Source organism: Haemorhous mexicanus, chromosome 2 (genome assembly GCF_027477595.1).
Source record: "Haemorhous mexicanus isolate bHaeMex1 chromosome 2, bHaeMex1.pri, whole genome shotgun sequence".
NCBI lineage: Eukaryota > Metazoa > Chordata > Aves > Passeriformes > Fringillidae > Haemorhous > Haemorhous mexicanus.
The window spans coordinates 31948994-31961600 of record NC_082342.1 but is presented as its reverse complement, the minus strand read 5'-3'; the positions used below and the strand labels follow the sequence as shown (position 1 = coordinate 31961600).

At 50.0% G+C, this 12607-nt stretch overlaps 1 protein-coding gene and 1 long non-coding RNA gene across 3 annotated transcripts; one reads left to right on the top strand and one right to left on the bottom strand.

The window, feature by feature from the left end:
• Positions 1-262: 262 nt before the first annotated feature.
• LOC132323225 (uncharacterized) lies at positions 263-2069 on the bottom strand. The gene is made up of 2 exons (XR_009485294.1): positions 1923-2069; positions 263-656 (listed from the first exon to the last, which is right to left on the bottom strand). It is a non-coding gene; the product is annotated as an uncharacterized LOC132323225 (long non-coding RNA).
• A 598-nt stretch (positions 2070-2667) lies between these two features.
• On the top strand, positions 2668-9434 carry MLF2 (myeloid leukemia factor 2). 2 transcript variants are annotated; one of them, XM_059838208.1, is made up of 9 exons: positions 2668-2770; positions 2945-3018; positions 4790-4916; positions 5386-5421; positions 6856-6909; positions 7312-7437; positions 7775-7934; positions 8018-8258; positions 8846-9434. In XM_059838208.1, exons 2-8 carry the CDS (start codon positions 2969-2971, stop codon positions 8194-8196), a joined length of 732 nt encoding a protein of 243 aa, XP_059694191.1. In that variant the 5' UTR covers positions 2668-2770; positions 2945-2968; the 3' UTR covers positions 8197-8258; positions 8846-9434. The 2 variants fall into 2 exon arrangements, with proteins under 2 accessions (XP_059694191.1, XP_059694190.1); XM_059838207.1 differs by lacking the exons at positions 2668-2770; positions 8846-9434 and adding an exon at positions 8362-8492.
• The last annotated feature ends 3173 nt before the right edge of the window (positions 9435-12607 follow it).

Here is a 12607-nt window from a genome sequence, read left to right as displayed (position 1 = left end):
AAGGCACGGTGTCTCACCCCGCCTTTATTTGCCTTCCCCACGTGATGCTCAGTTGGCTTTCCCGGGCCGGCCGTGCCGCCGGGGCTGCCGGGGGGGCCGCGGGCGGCGGCGGCGGCGGAGGCGAGCCGGAGCCGAGGGCAGCGGCGCCATTCATCGCTCCGCGCTCTGCCCTTGGCTCACCTCCTGCCCTTCCCCCGCTCCCCGCCGTCCCCTGCACAACCTGGGCAGCTCCGAGGGAAAAAAGAGAAAGAAAGGAAACTGAGAGACATAATGGTTTTTATTCACGGTGAAAAGAGAAGCGGCCTGAATAGAGAGTGTGAGAGGAGCAAGATGGGAGCCTTGCTTCTCTTTCACACCCCCGCGTCGCTCCTTATTGAATGGCCATCCCCTTGGAGCACATCGGGCATAACGCGGTGAGTGCTGGGCAGAAACCTCTCCTAGGAGCACTGCAGCGACCGATCCTGCATTCCTCAGACCTTGTCCACATTCCACGAAAAGGTTGCCGTTCTAATTCCTCCTTCCAGGGTTTCACGCAGCGTTTGCCACAGCATGACTCTCTGCAAGCAAGGCTCCCTCGAGGTTTGCTGAACTGGCAATGGCCCCGGAAATGCAGCCTTTGGTAAGGTCTCCCTCAGGTGTAAGGACTGCCGGTAATGCTGCAAAAATACCCAGAGAGAGGCACAGCCTCGGCCCCCACTCTCACAAACTCAGCCCTTGGGTTGCACTTGCAGAGGAGCAGCATTAGGGACAGAAAAGGGATCTGCAGAGCAGTGTTTATTCCAGACTCTCTTCTGTTCCTTTCCCCTCCGTGTTTGAAGGCAGCAATGCCTGACTTAAAATTTGGAAAAACTGAGAGAGCCCTACCATCCCTGGGACATTGCAGGAGTGGGAGGATCACTAGTATCCAGGGGACAGCAATTTATTTTATCCCAGATCTGGGGAAAAGAAGAAAGAAAGAAAAAAAAGAAAACCGAAAGAGATGTTTACAATTCTGCCCTAGAAGATCTTTACCTCCCTTTGCATCCTGACACTTGAGGTCAACTTCACACTCCAATCAAACACCAAGAGCGCCTCAGAGCAAAAGGAAAACACACCAGACAGGAAAGGCTTTCCAGACTGGAGGTCTCTGAAGGATGATTCAGGTTTGCAGAAACAGCATCAGAGAGGTTGAGGCAGGGCCAACAAGGGCTTTGTGTGAACTTCAGCACTCAGGGTTGAGCTCTGAGCCGGTGACAGGAGCTGTTTCAGCAGCTCACTCGTGAACAGCCTCCCTCCGAGAGGTTTGGCCATGCTTAACCCGTGCCCTGCCCATAGGACTTGTGTCCACCTCATGATCCTGCACCATCGTGCTGTCGACAGTTCCCCTGTTATGGATGTTTTGGTTTCAGCCTCTGTAGAATGCAATTACTGTGCACAGAAGGGACTTCTGAAGAGCCTTCTGCATGCACACAGGCAAGGGCCTCCCATGAGAGGTCTTTGTCAATACCAAGCAGTTCTGAGACCTGCTGGAGCAAGAAGCATTGCCAAGTCCTCTATGCGTTCCACAGGTGAACCATGCTACTGGGTCATTTTCCTCTGTTAGACTCCGAAATCCAAGGACATGGCTCCTGCCACAACTCAGGAGCTCAATTTCTCAACCACTTCTTGCAACCTGCTATTTCCAGTCCTCTGGCATGGGTCCAGCCTGGCTCCTGCACATGGTGGGCCGGATGCAACAGTCAACAGAAGCAGCACTGAGGAAGCGTGCCCTGGGCTGGAGCTGGGATGACTCACTGCTCTCTTCCCTGTAATCCAGTGGGGCTGGCGGGAGCTGAAGACAGCCAGCATTCCCCAGAGATGGTGACAGAGCTGTCATCCCCCTGCTTTCTGGAGATTCCCACAGGCTGCAACACCCTACCAGTGCTGTGAGCGCACACAAGTACCTGCTCTTTGCCTGTGATTCCCAGTGGTTGTCCAGGATCCGTGATGACCCGCAGCTGGCTTACAAAGTATCCTCCCTGCTTCTGCCAGCAGCGTGCACTCGCTGTCCATGTGCTCGGCACAGCTCTGTGGGTGCCTCCTACATGCTCATGCAGTGCAGGAAGCCTGGGATAAACGCTGCCTCTGCAGCAGCCAGGCAACGCTGTGGACTCTGGCCAGGAACCAGCTGGCCAAGAGCCACAGGGGTTACTACAGAATCACAGAATATTCTGAGTTGGAAGGGACCCATCAGGATCCTGAAGTCCAGCTCCTGGCCCTGCACAAGACCATTACCAAGGGTCACACCATGTGCCTGAGGGTGTTGTCCAAACACATCTTGAACTCTGTCAGGCTTGGTGCTGCGGCTACTTTCCTGGGGAGCCTGGGTGAAAAACCTTTGCCCAATATCCAGCCTAGACCTCCCCTTATACAGCTTCAGGCCATTCCCACGGGTCCTGTCACTGGTCCGCAGAGAGAAGGGATCAGTGTCTGCCCCTGCTAGGGAAGCTGTGCGGAGCGATGGGGCCTGCCTCTGTTACCACCGCATCTTCCCATTCTCGCTCCCACTCTCATTCCCATTCCCATTCCCGGGCTGCCCGGCGGGAGCTGCGGCCCGGGGGCGCCGCCCGCGGGGGGCACCAGGGGGCGCTGCGCTGCGCGGCCCCGCCTCGCCCGCGCCCTCCCCCGGGGCGGGCGCGCATGCGCGGCGCGGGCGGGGCGGAGGCAGCGCGGTCCGGGGCGCGATGGGCGCGGAGGCGTGAGCGGCCCGCGGGCTCGGGCTGCACCGAACCGGGACCGCCGACACCGGCAGGCACGGCGGGGCAGGGGCACGGCGGGCGGGCCGGGAGCGGGAGTGGGGGCGGGGAGGAGCGCTGCCATCACCTGCCCGGGCTGGCGGCGGGGCGGGGCGGGGGGGGCGGTTCCGGCGCTCCGCCCCTCCCCGCCCTCAGCCCCGGCTGCGCTCACCGCCCTGTCCCCTCCGCAGAGGCCGCCCCCGAGCGAGGGAAGCATGTTCCGGTTGATGAGGGATGGCGAGCCGGAGGACCCCATGTTTGCCATGTGAGTGAGGGTGGGCATCCTGCGTGGGGATCGGCGGCAGGGAGCGAGGGGAGGAGGGAGGGCTGCGGCACGGATCGTCCCCGGGGAAGTGTGCGCTGTCCCCGCGTCCCACCGGGAGGGCAGAGGCCGGGCGGGCCCAGGGAGCGCCGCGGCAGCGCAGCTGGCTGGGGACAAACACGGACATCCTCCGGAGGGGCAGCGCGGCGAGTAACAGGGATCCCGTCGGTCTCGTTCCTGCGATATCGGAGCTTGGTCTTGGAGGAAAGCGTAATAAAGTAGGCCAAAAGGCATCGCAGCTGTCTGAGAGGAAGAGAGGGCTGGAATAATAACTAATCTTTTTCTTTGCGCAAGGACTTTTTTTTTTTCATTATGCAAAGTAGGGTTGCAGTTGAGATAGATAAAATCTGCTGCTCTGTCCAGTGTTTGTTGCTGTTCTGCACAGGAAGTCATTAATGGAGCTGGAGAAGGCTGCTGAAGCAGTTGTCAAGTTGAGAGGAACAAAGTAAAGAGAAAACAACGAGTAGTTTTGAAACACGAGTATTGAAATCTAACAAAGGTCCCAAGAACTCTTCCTGGGATTCCTTTCACTGAATGTTTTTGTTTCCATCCTCAGTGCAGAAATTGGATGCTATTGATAAATTTTGGCAGTGACACTAAGTTGGCAGCCCTTACCAAAGTGGATAAGGAATTGACTGTAATACAGGAAGAATTTGATTATGTTAAACAAGACACTAGTAGAAATTTGGTGAAATTGATGTATGTAGAAGAATAGTCAATTTTTTGCTTATGAAATCAATAGTAAGCCAGAATTTTATCAGCTGTGAGCAAATTAGCAGGAGAGGAGACCTTGATGTCCCAGTTAGTCACCGAATGACAGCGTGTTCTCATTAACATGGCAGGTATGAGTCTAGCTTTTATTATGGGAAGCATTTCCAGTAGAGACAGAAAAGTATTGGTTTTAAGTAGTGGGTACTTCTGTCATCTCAGGAATAGCCTGTGCTATTAATGCTGAAGAGGGATAATTGCAGGCTACAAGATGTGCAGGAAAAAAGCTATGGTATTTCCCAGAAGTTTCTCATTGTGGTCACCCTATTATGTGACTCTTTATCCTTACCCTCCTTTTCCTCCTCATGCTTCACCAACCTGTGTGAGTGCGTGCAGCCCTCAAAGTGGAAGCTGCAAAAGAAGGGAAAACCAGTTAGGGATCCCAGTTATTGTCCCCTTTCTCCCTCAAATCTGGAAAAGCTGTATGTGGTCTCAACCCCTGCAGGGGCAGAGAGGTGTCAGGCCATGCAGTCCATTCTGGAGTCTTGCATTTCACTGTGTGTGTCCGTGTACATGGAGGGGTAAGAGGATGGTATGTAGGATCTCCTGCTCCCTGGTGCCATTAAGTGTAGCCCTCACTTTGCAGCCAAGAAGGTCTTTGTGCACCTCCCTACAAAAGATGTTAGAGCAGTGAGGTTCTGGAGTGGCCTTGGCCATACCCGGCTCCAGAGCAGTATTGAAGCAGAACACCGACCTGCTTCTGAGCAGACAGAAATTACTACCTGAGAGGGCTTCTGTGGTATGAAACCTTCTCTCACCAGGAATGTGATGGGATCCAGAGATCCCTTCCAGCCCCAGTAATCACCACAGACAACACAGACCTCTCAGGCTTCTGAATTTTCAGCTTGGGAAGGGACATACAGTTGTGTAAGAATAACACAAAGCTGGGAGGAGCGGATTAGATGGGGCTTTGTGCTCACCCTTGTTCTCTGCGCCTCTCCCAAAGGGATCCTTTTGCCATCCACCGGCAGCACATGAACCGCATGCTGTCTGGGAGTTTCGGGTTCGGGCCGCTCCTCGGCATCACCGATGGCACCACCCCTGGCGCTCGCCAGGCTGGCCGCAGGATGCAGGTAACACAGGGGCTGAGTACAGCCCAAGACTTCTCACACTGATCTCTCAGTTTCTGTCTCCCACCCTTCCTGGGCTGGGCAGCCCCCTCTCCTCCACACAGGTGGTTTTATCACTGCCTAAATCTCTTAGGCAGGCGTGTTCTGGTCCTCCTCTTTGTTCCACCTGTATTAAGGTGTTGAATGCAACTGTGTTCTAGGTTGGATGGGAGGAAAGGAATAAATATATGTTGTTTATCAAGGATGTGAATTCATACAATGGAAAGAAATTTAGGAGCATCACCTCGTGTCTGGTTCGTTGGGGTGATATGGCTTCAACCCCCAGGAATCCGTGGGGTGCTGTCTTGGTCTGTTTGTAGAGCCTTAGTGTTCCCAGTTCTGTTTCTGAGAAGGATTACTGTGTTCTGATGAGGATCTAGTGTTTGGCTGCTGCAAAGTCATTCTCTGTTCTGTTTTTCTGTTCTGCTGGCAGGCAGGAGCTGTTTCACCCTTTGGGATGCTCGGCATGGTAAGTTTTCTGTTTTTCTGGGTCAGATTAGAGGCTTTCCAAGTAGTGGCTCCATACTGAGATTCATCAGCACTGTGTGCAACCAGTGCTTAAATGTAGCCATCTGTGAGTGTGACCAGCTATCCTACCAGGTAGGGAGGATGGGAATGTCTGAGGAGACCAGGATGAGCTTTAGATTTATAGTAAATGGAATAGGGAAGAAGGTATTGAACTGAAACTGGAAGCATCTGGTTTCTCCCGGACCTCTCATTGAGTTGTTTTATGACTTCAGGCCTTTACCTTGTTTCCCCTCTAATGTTTTAATCCTGTCCGTGAGCTGTTTTTGAAGAGAGAGTCTAACTGTGTGTATATGGGGAAGTTGTATTTGCACCTTGACCAGAGAAAAGTCATAAAGCTGTTATAGCACAATATTTCATGGGAATTGGGACAGTTAATATCTGGGAAGAGCAGGTAGTCCCTTAATAACCTCATATGTCTGAAAAGAAGCTGCTGATCTGGAGGTAATGGAGGAGCTGTGAGGATGTGAGGAAAGGACTTGGCCATCAGTAGGCAGAGGGATTATTGCACCTCCTTTGCCACTGGTGGCAGCTGGAGAAGCCAGCAGAATACTTCAGGTGAACAGGGCTGGAATGAGAATGGCTTTGTGTACGTGAGAGCACCGCGCTCAGAGCGTGCTGATCTCCGTCTTCCACCAAAATAATACAGTGGAAATAGGTTATTCCAGATCCAGCAACTTTAGCTGTCTTGCTCTGCAGAATTGCCTCAATGAAAGAGGCTCCAGCGTCCTGGAATTTTTGTAGCTCAGAGGAGGATTAATAAGACTACAAACACATAGACTTCAAAGCGTAATAACATTGTGTGTGAGTAGTGCTCTGCTGGAAACGAGAACAAGAGGCTACTCGAGGAAACAAAAAAAAAAAGAAATCAGCAAGTTTGAACTGACATTGTAATTTTGTTTACATATTGCACAATTAACCTGTGAGACCTGCTGGCCCAGGGTGTTACTGCAGCATTCAGGTTTACAGGATGGAAAAGGCAGGTGTTTGTAGGGGAAAATAAGCAAATTTGTTGTTATGGTAGAAAGAAAACAATCAGTGGAAATTTTCCTAAGATCACTGTTAGTGCACATGCTGAGGTTTCTTCTAACTTTGCTGAGTCCCCAAGCTCTCAAACCTCGGTGATTTGGCAGTTGGATCCAAACTTGGAGAACAGCCTTTGCAGGAACATTGGGCAATGCAACCTGAGAGAATGGAGAGAGCAGCAACCCCAAGTTCTGTTTTGGTTTTGTTTTCTGCGCAACTGAAAGAACGTGAAAAAAAAATCAATGTTCTTCTTCTTAGGCAGCAGGTTTCTTTGCAGCAGGCAGTTTGTTGTTCTTAACTCATGTCTCTTCCCAGACTGACTGCTCTTGTGTTTTCTTTTCCTTTTTATCAGGCAGGTGGCTTTATAGATATGTTTGGGATGATGAACGACATGATTGGAAACATGGTAAGAGCCCTTCATGAACCGTTCTGTATTGAGGGGAGTGCTGAGGGTGCTTCTGCCATCCCTCCAATGTCTCTTACTTTACTGTGCTGCTTGGGATGGACTGAGCCACACCTGCCAAGGTGGCAGAGGCTGTAAGCTTTGCTTCATCACGGGGAGTCAGTGACAGAGCTTGTTCCTGAGTGTAGGGAGAGGAGAGGGGTGAGGAGGGAAGTGTGTGGGTGGACATGTTTAGCAAGAAATAAGTATTAATTTAACAGGAAGGTGTATTCTCCAGGAAAAGGGACCCATGGGGATTATGTTCATCCTATTGTAACTTCTTACTTCATTGTAGAGAAGGAATTAAATGCCATCTCTTCTTCCCTCCCATCCCTTCTTTCCACCCTTCCCCATTCCGTCTTGCAGGAGCATATGACAAGTGGTGCTGACTGCCAGACATTTACCTCCTCAACTGTCATCTCTTATTCCAACCTGGGTGATGGGCCCAAAGTCTATCAGGAGACCTCAGAGATGCGTTCAGCACCTGGCGGGGTAAGGAGGAGGCTGCTGGCTTTGCTGTGAGAGGGGAGGCTTCGTTTGGTGGCTTTGTGGGTGGCCACCTACAGCACTTTGTCCTCGCAGTCAGCTGCAGTTCGAAGAGCACATTGTGCTCTTGTGACTCACTGAACCGTGCCAAGGGCCCCTGGGAGGAAATGGGAAGAGCTGGCAGTGGGGAATCCATTCTTCCCTCTTTGTAACTGTTGCATCTGCCATCCTGGGAGTGGTGGCAGTGCAAATTGGCTGAAGTACTGGAGGCAGTAATCAGGGTGCCTTAGGGGGCTGGGAGAAGGAATGAAAATGTTGATTCCCTTTGGGAACCTGCCCCCAGATCCGTGAGACAAGACGAACCGTAAGGGACTCGGACAGTGGCTTGGAACAGATGTCGATCGGACACCACATCAGGGAGAGGGCCCACATCATGCAGCGCTCCCGGAACCATCGCACAGGCGACCAGGAGGAGAGGCAGGACTACATCAACATGGACGAAAGTGAGTAGCGCCCGTGTCCTCCTCCTCCTCCTAGCAAAGCCAGGTGCTGCCCCCCGAGCTGAGCCGGTTGTCTCCCTGCGCAGGCGACGCGGCCGCGTTTGACGACGAGTGGCGGCGAGAGACGTCGCGGTTCCGGCCGCAGCGGGGCCTGGAGTACCGGCGCCACGACGGCAGCGGCGGCCGGCGGGCCGAAGGGACTCGTCTCGCCATCCAGGGCCCTGAGGATTCTCCCTCCAGACAGTCCCGCCGGTACGACTGGTGAACTCGGAGCAGACCTTGTGGGGGGTGCAGCGTGGCCACCCCCAAACCTACCTACACGCTCTTGTAAGTCTTAACAAGTCTCTTATAAGTTTTCCTTCCTTGTCTTCTGCTGTGTGGTTGCCTCTTACAGACATAGGGTTGTTTTTTTTCTTTGCACTAATCTTAGGTTATTTTGAAGTTTCGGTTGCAAAGGAGTTTTCCCGCTTTGAGGGAGCAGGGGAAGGTGTGAATTTGGAGAAGATGCTATGCTGAACGGGAAGATGGAAGCTGTTTAAGTTAGCTTTGTCATGAAGAAAAGACCTGTGGTGTCAGCCGTAACTGATGGCTGGAATAGTATGATGTGATGTAGGATTGCAATCTGTGGAGTGTTTATATTGTCATTGTGTAGAACTTACAGACCATTTGCTGTCCATCCAGTTTGAAATATAAGTAAGTGCTGGTGTCTGCTCTGACACCAGCAGACACCAGTACTTACTTATATTTCAAAGTCCGCTTTGAATAGGGCTCGCTAGGATGTGATCTAGTGCTTGAAGAGGGACATTTTCTGCTTTTTTGATGTCTAGACATCAGGTTTAAACATGTCTTTATCTGTCTTCTGCTTTCTAGGCACCACTTACTCTGTTTATGTCTTCTGTTTCCTTTCCTCCCAGGTACAGACAGTGAAACTCTGAAGCCCCTTCAAAGCACCACTTGGACCCTCCTGAAATTTAGTATTAACCTCCCTCCCACTTAAGAATTGAAACAAAGCAACTAATCTTCTGCATTGCTCTATTTCACCCCATTTGGGTGCTGCAGTGGGGCCCGGGGAATCTCACTGGTGTGCAAGGAACACATTAATTGCCCATTCCCTCTCTGCTGTCCCTTGGCTCTGTTCTTTCTGCCAGTAGTGCTGGGCATGAGGAGCTGCCACCTTGCCTCTTCCATCCTTTCCACTCTTTCTGTGCTGGGTTGGGCTGGTTCTGAAGTTTGTGTTTAGTGCCCTGTGAAAGGAATATGAGGGAATTCTGCTAGAACCCCCTGTCAGTCCCCTCATCGGGACAGAGGCTTCGATTGCCCTGCTGCTCCTTGGTGCATCTGGGGAGAAGCAGAAGGATGTGTGCGTTGGAGAAGGGAGGAGCAGAACAAAAGCTGGATCAGCCTGTGGGCCCCCCGACCCCTCTTCAGTCAGCTCCCCCACTTTTTTAATTTGTGAAACTTGTAACTAGATGTTTACTGAATAAAGAAACAAACTGTAAAGAATGGGTGGATCAGTCTTTACCTTCAGCTGACCTAATTGTGCCTGCTGTGGAATTAAGTAACCTCTTTCACATCCTTGGAAAATTCCTGAGGAGAAACTTGGTGTGAAATTCTCAGGCTTTGTTTTCTTATAGAAAATAGCCTAAACAGCCTTCCCATGTAGTCACAGAGTAAGATGATGCTCAACATGGAAATTGTGAAAGAAGACCCAAGAATTCACCATTTGCAAAAAATGCCCTCTAATTGCTGTAGTTTTGCTGTGCGCTCGAGGGAAATTGGTTGGTCTTTCTTGCTGCCTGGTCAGCTGTGCAGCCCTGAATTGGGCCTCTGGGGTTCCTGCACAGACAGGGAATATTTCCATTATTTTCTTATTATATCACTGCAACCGTGGCTGACGGTATGAATGACCTTTCCTTAACTTCTTCAGTATTAGGTGAAAATTGAGAGGCATTAGGAATATAGGACCAGGGAAGATCTCCTGGGTTCTTGGCCAGTTTCGTGCTCTGGCACACACACAAACCTTTTCATCAGTTTATTTGGAACAGAAGGCAGGAAATCAATTCATGACTTACATTTGGAAGTGGTGTGCTGGGATCTTGCGGTGCGTCCCTCTGTTGTACATGTGGGCACTAACAGAGACACACTGGGGACTGACTGTCCTGCCCTGAGAAAAGGATGAAGCATCCACCCTCTGGAAGCTCAGGGCAGAGTTTGCAGTGTTCCACCCTTCAAGGAAGTGCAGAACAGAGCTGTGGCTGGAGCCCACTTCCCCATTCCGTTTTGTCCCATGGCAAATCCCAGTAGGAGTCATAGAATAGTTTGGTTTGGAAGGGACTTCAAAGACAGCAGCCTGCTGTCCCTGGCAGTGGAATGACTTTCTGGAGGTGTCATAGGCAAGCCCTGAAGAGAGCAAGGCAGAAGGAGGAGCTACACAGAAAAAAACAGGGCTTGGGAGAGGTTTCGTGAAAGTCAACTTGGGGTTGCCAGACTGTAAAAGAAGGGACTGCAACAACAGCAGCCCTCATCTCTGGCAGTCTTGAGCCAGTGCAAGATGTGGCACCTGGTGCTGTGATACAGTGGAGAACCAGCTGAGCTCAGAAAGGTGCTCACAGCATGGAGATGGTGGCAGTAATCAGCTGCCAGGTCCCGGCCAGGTTTTGAGGTGATGTTTGAGATGGAGAACAGATGTTGCATTAATAAGCAGAGAGGACTCAATTTCTTCATGCAGAAAAGCCAAATCTTTATCATATAGGTCATATTTTATATTGATTTATTGTATAGGTCATATTTTATAGGATTATCAGAAGGCAGTGTGTCAGATCTTAGTGGTGGACAATACATTCACACTTAGTTCATTGGTCAGTACATGGTATTTTGCATGTCTATCAAACTTTATAGTTAGTTTACATATTTTTTCCTACTGATTCTCATGAGACAGATCTTATTGTTTATGCAGGTGCTAGTTGTTTTTCACTCAAGAATAAGCTGTTGTGTTAACGAGCTCTCATACCAAGATTGTTTTCACATGGGAACTTGCAAATTACTTAGCTGCACTTAGAAGAAATGACAGGCTAGCTATTAATTTAACAGAGCAGGCCTGATTTTATGAGTCCTTTCTTTTATAATTCTTCTACCTGTCTACAACAAACAGGAAGGTGGCTGTGGTGGTGGTGGGGATTAACATTGACCTTTGATCGTGAGGATCCATTCCTCTTTGGGCATGGATTTCCTAATCTTGATCTAATCCCAAATCCCTTTATCTGGATTCAGCCTTTGCTCCCTGTTGGGTGCTGTCCTGATTACAGGTTTAGGTAGGACCCTTGCGTGCTCTTCCACTCGGCAGTGGGAGGGTGATTTACCTGGCTGCTGAGCCTTGCTAACTGCTGCACAGTCATTCCCAAGGTCTCAGCCTCCTCCAGGGCCAGCAGGGCACTGGTGGTCTAGGAATATGGAAAAGGCTTCAGTGAGAGGAGAACTTTGTGTTAAGGCAGGAGCCCAGGGAAGAATTTTAGAGATCCCAAACCAGAAGTAGGGGAAGTATATTGAGAGGGTGAGCCCTTTGCCTGTCCCAGGCTGATGGTACATGCACTTCTGGCTTCAGAAAGCAGGAGGGTTTTCTCCAAAGAAGGGAACACACCTACCTGGAGTTACTTTTTTCTTATGAGTTACAGTTTTGAGTGAAATGTTTTGCCCTTCAAAGCAATCTACCTCCTGTATTCAGGGCACAGGAAAGGCTGGGATGAGACTCTTCCATTTCTGATATGTCTCTGACAGCTGTGCCAGCAAGATGGAGAAAGAGAAGGCTGGGTGTTCTAAACATGAAAATCAAACAGTATTTCTTTCAGATGTGGTTCCAAGCCATCCTTATCTATCCAAGGGAGACAAAATCCTTTCTTGCCCCTTCTCCCATAGCTGTCACCTTCAAATTGGACGAACTGAAGCACCAGATCAGGGCAGTTCAGTGGTACTACTGCATCTTCCTAAGGAGCAAGAAGGACACCTGAAGTGAGAGGGGCCTGACATGCTTTAAAGAGACAGAGGGAAGGGGAGGGGGGTAAAATGAGGTGAAGATAGGCTGGAAACACTAGTAGGAAGATGGATAGTATAACCTTGGATGAGAATGCACTGGCTACACACAAATAAACCAGAAACTTAGGTGGTTTTGTTTGTTGTATATTCAGTTTTCCATAACTGAAAATATATCTTGAAAATAAAACCCATTAGGGCTTGAAGGAACTTTGTCCTTACATGTTTTTGTGGGTAGCCCTGAAAGTCTGTGCCTCTTTCACTGTACTTTTTGAGGTATTGTAAAATACTGGGGGAATTGTAGAATACTGGGGAGAAAGAAGTCTGGGGAAGTTAACCTGGTGTCAATACTTATAAATAAAAAATTAGATGAAATCCACACCTGTAAACCAGGCAAACTGACATTAAATCAAGATGAGAGATGCAAAATGCATTAAATTTAAAAATAAGCATTTATGTCTCAGTGTTTATAATATGTGATCTCACTTCTCAAAATTGTTCCTGTCCAACAACTGTGATAATTTCTGATTAAATTATGGGTTGGGTTAACAAAGGCACTACAGCAACCAGAGTCAGAGGTTGCAACAGCACGAGGTGTTTTATCTGGCCACACAAGACTGTGTTCTGAAGTAAAACAAGTTAGTAATTAT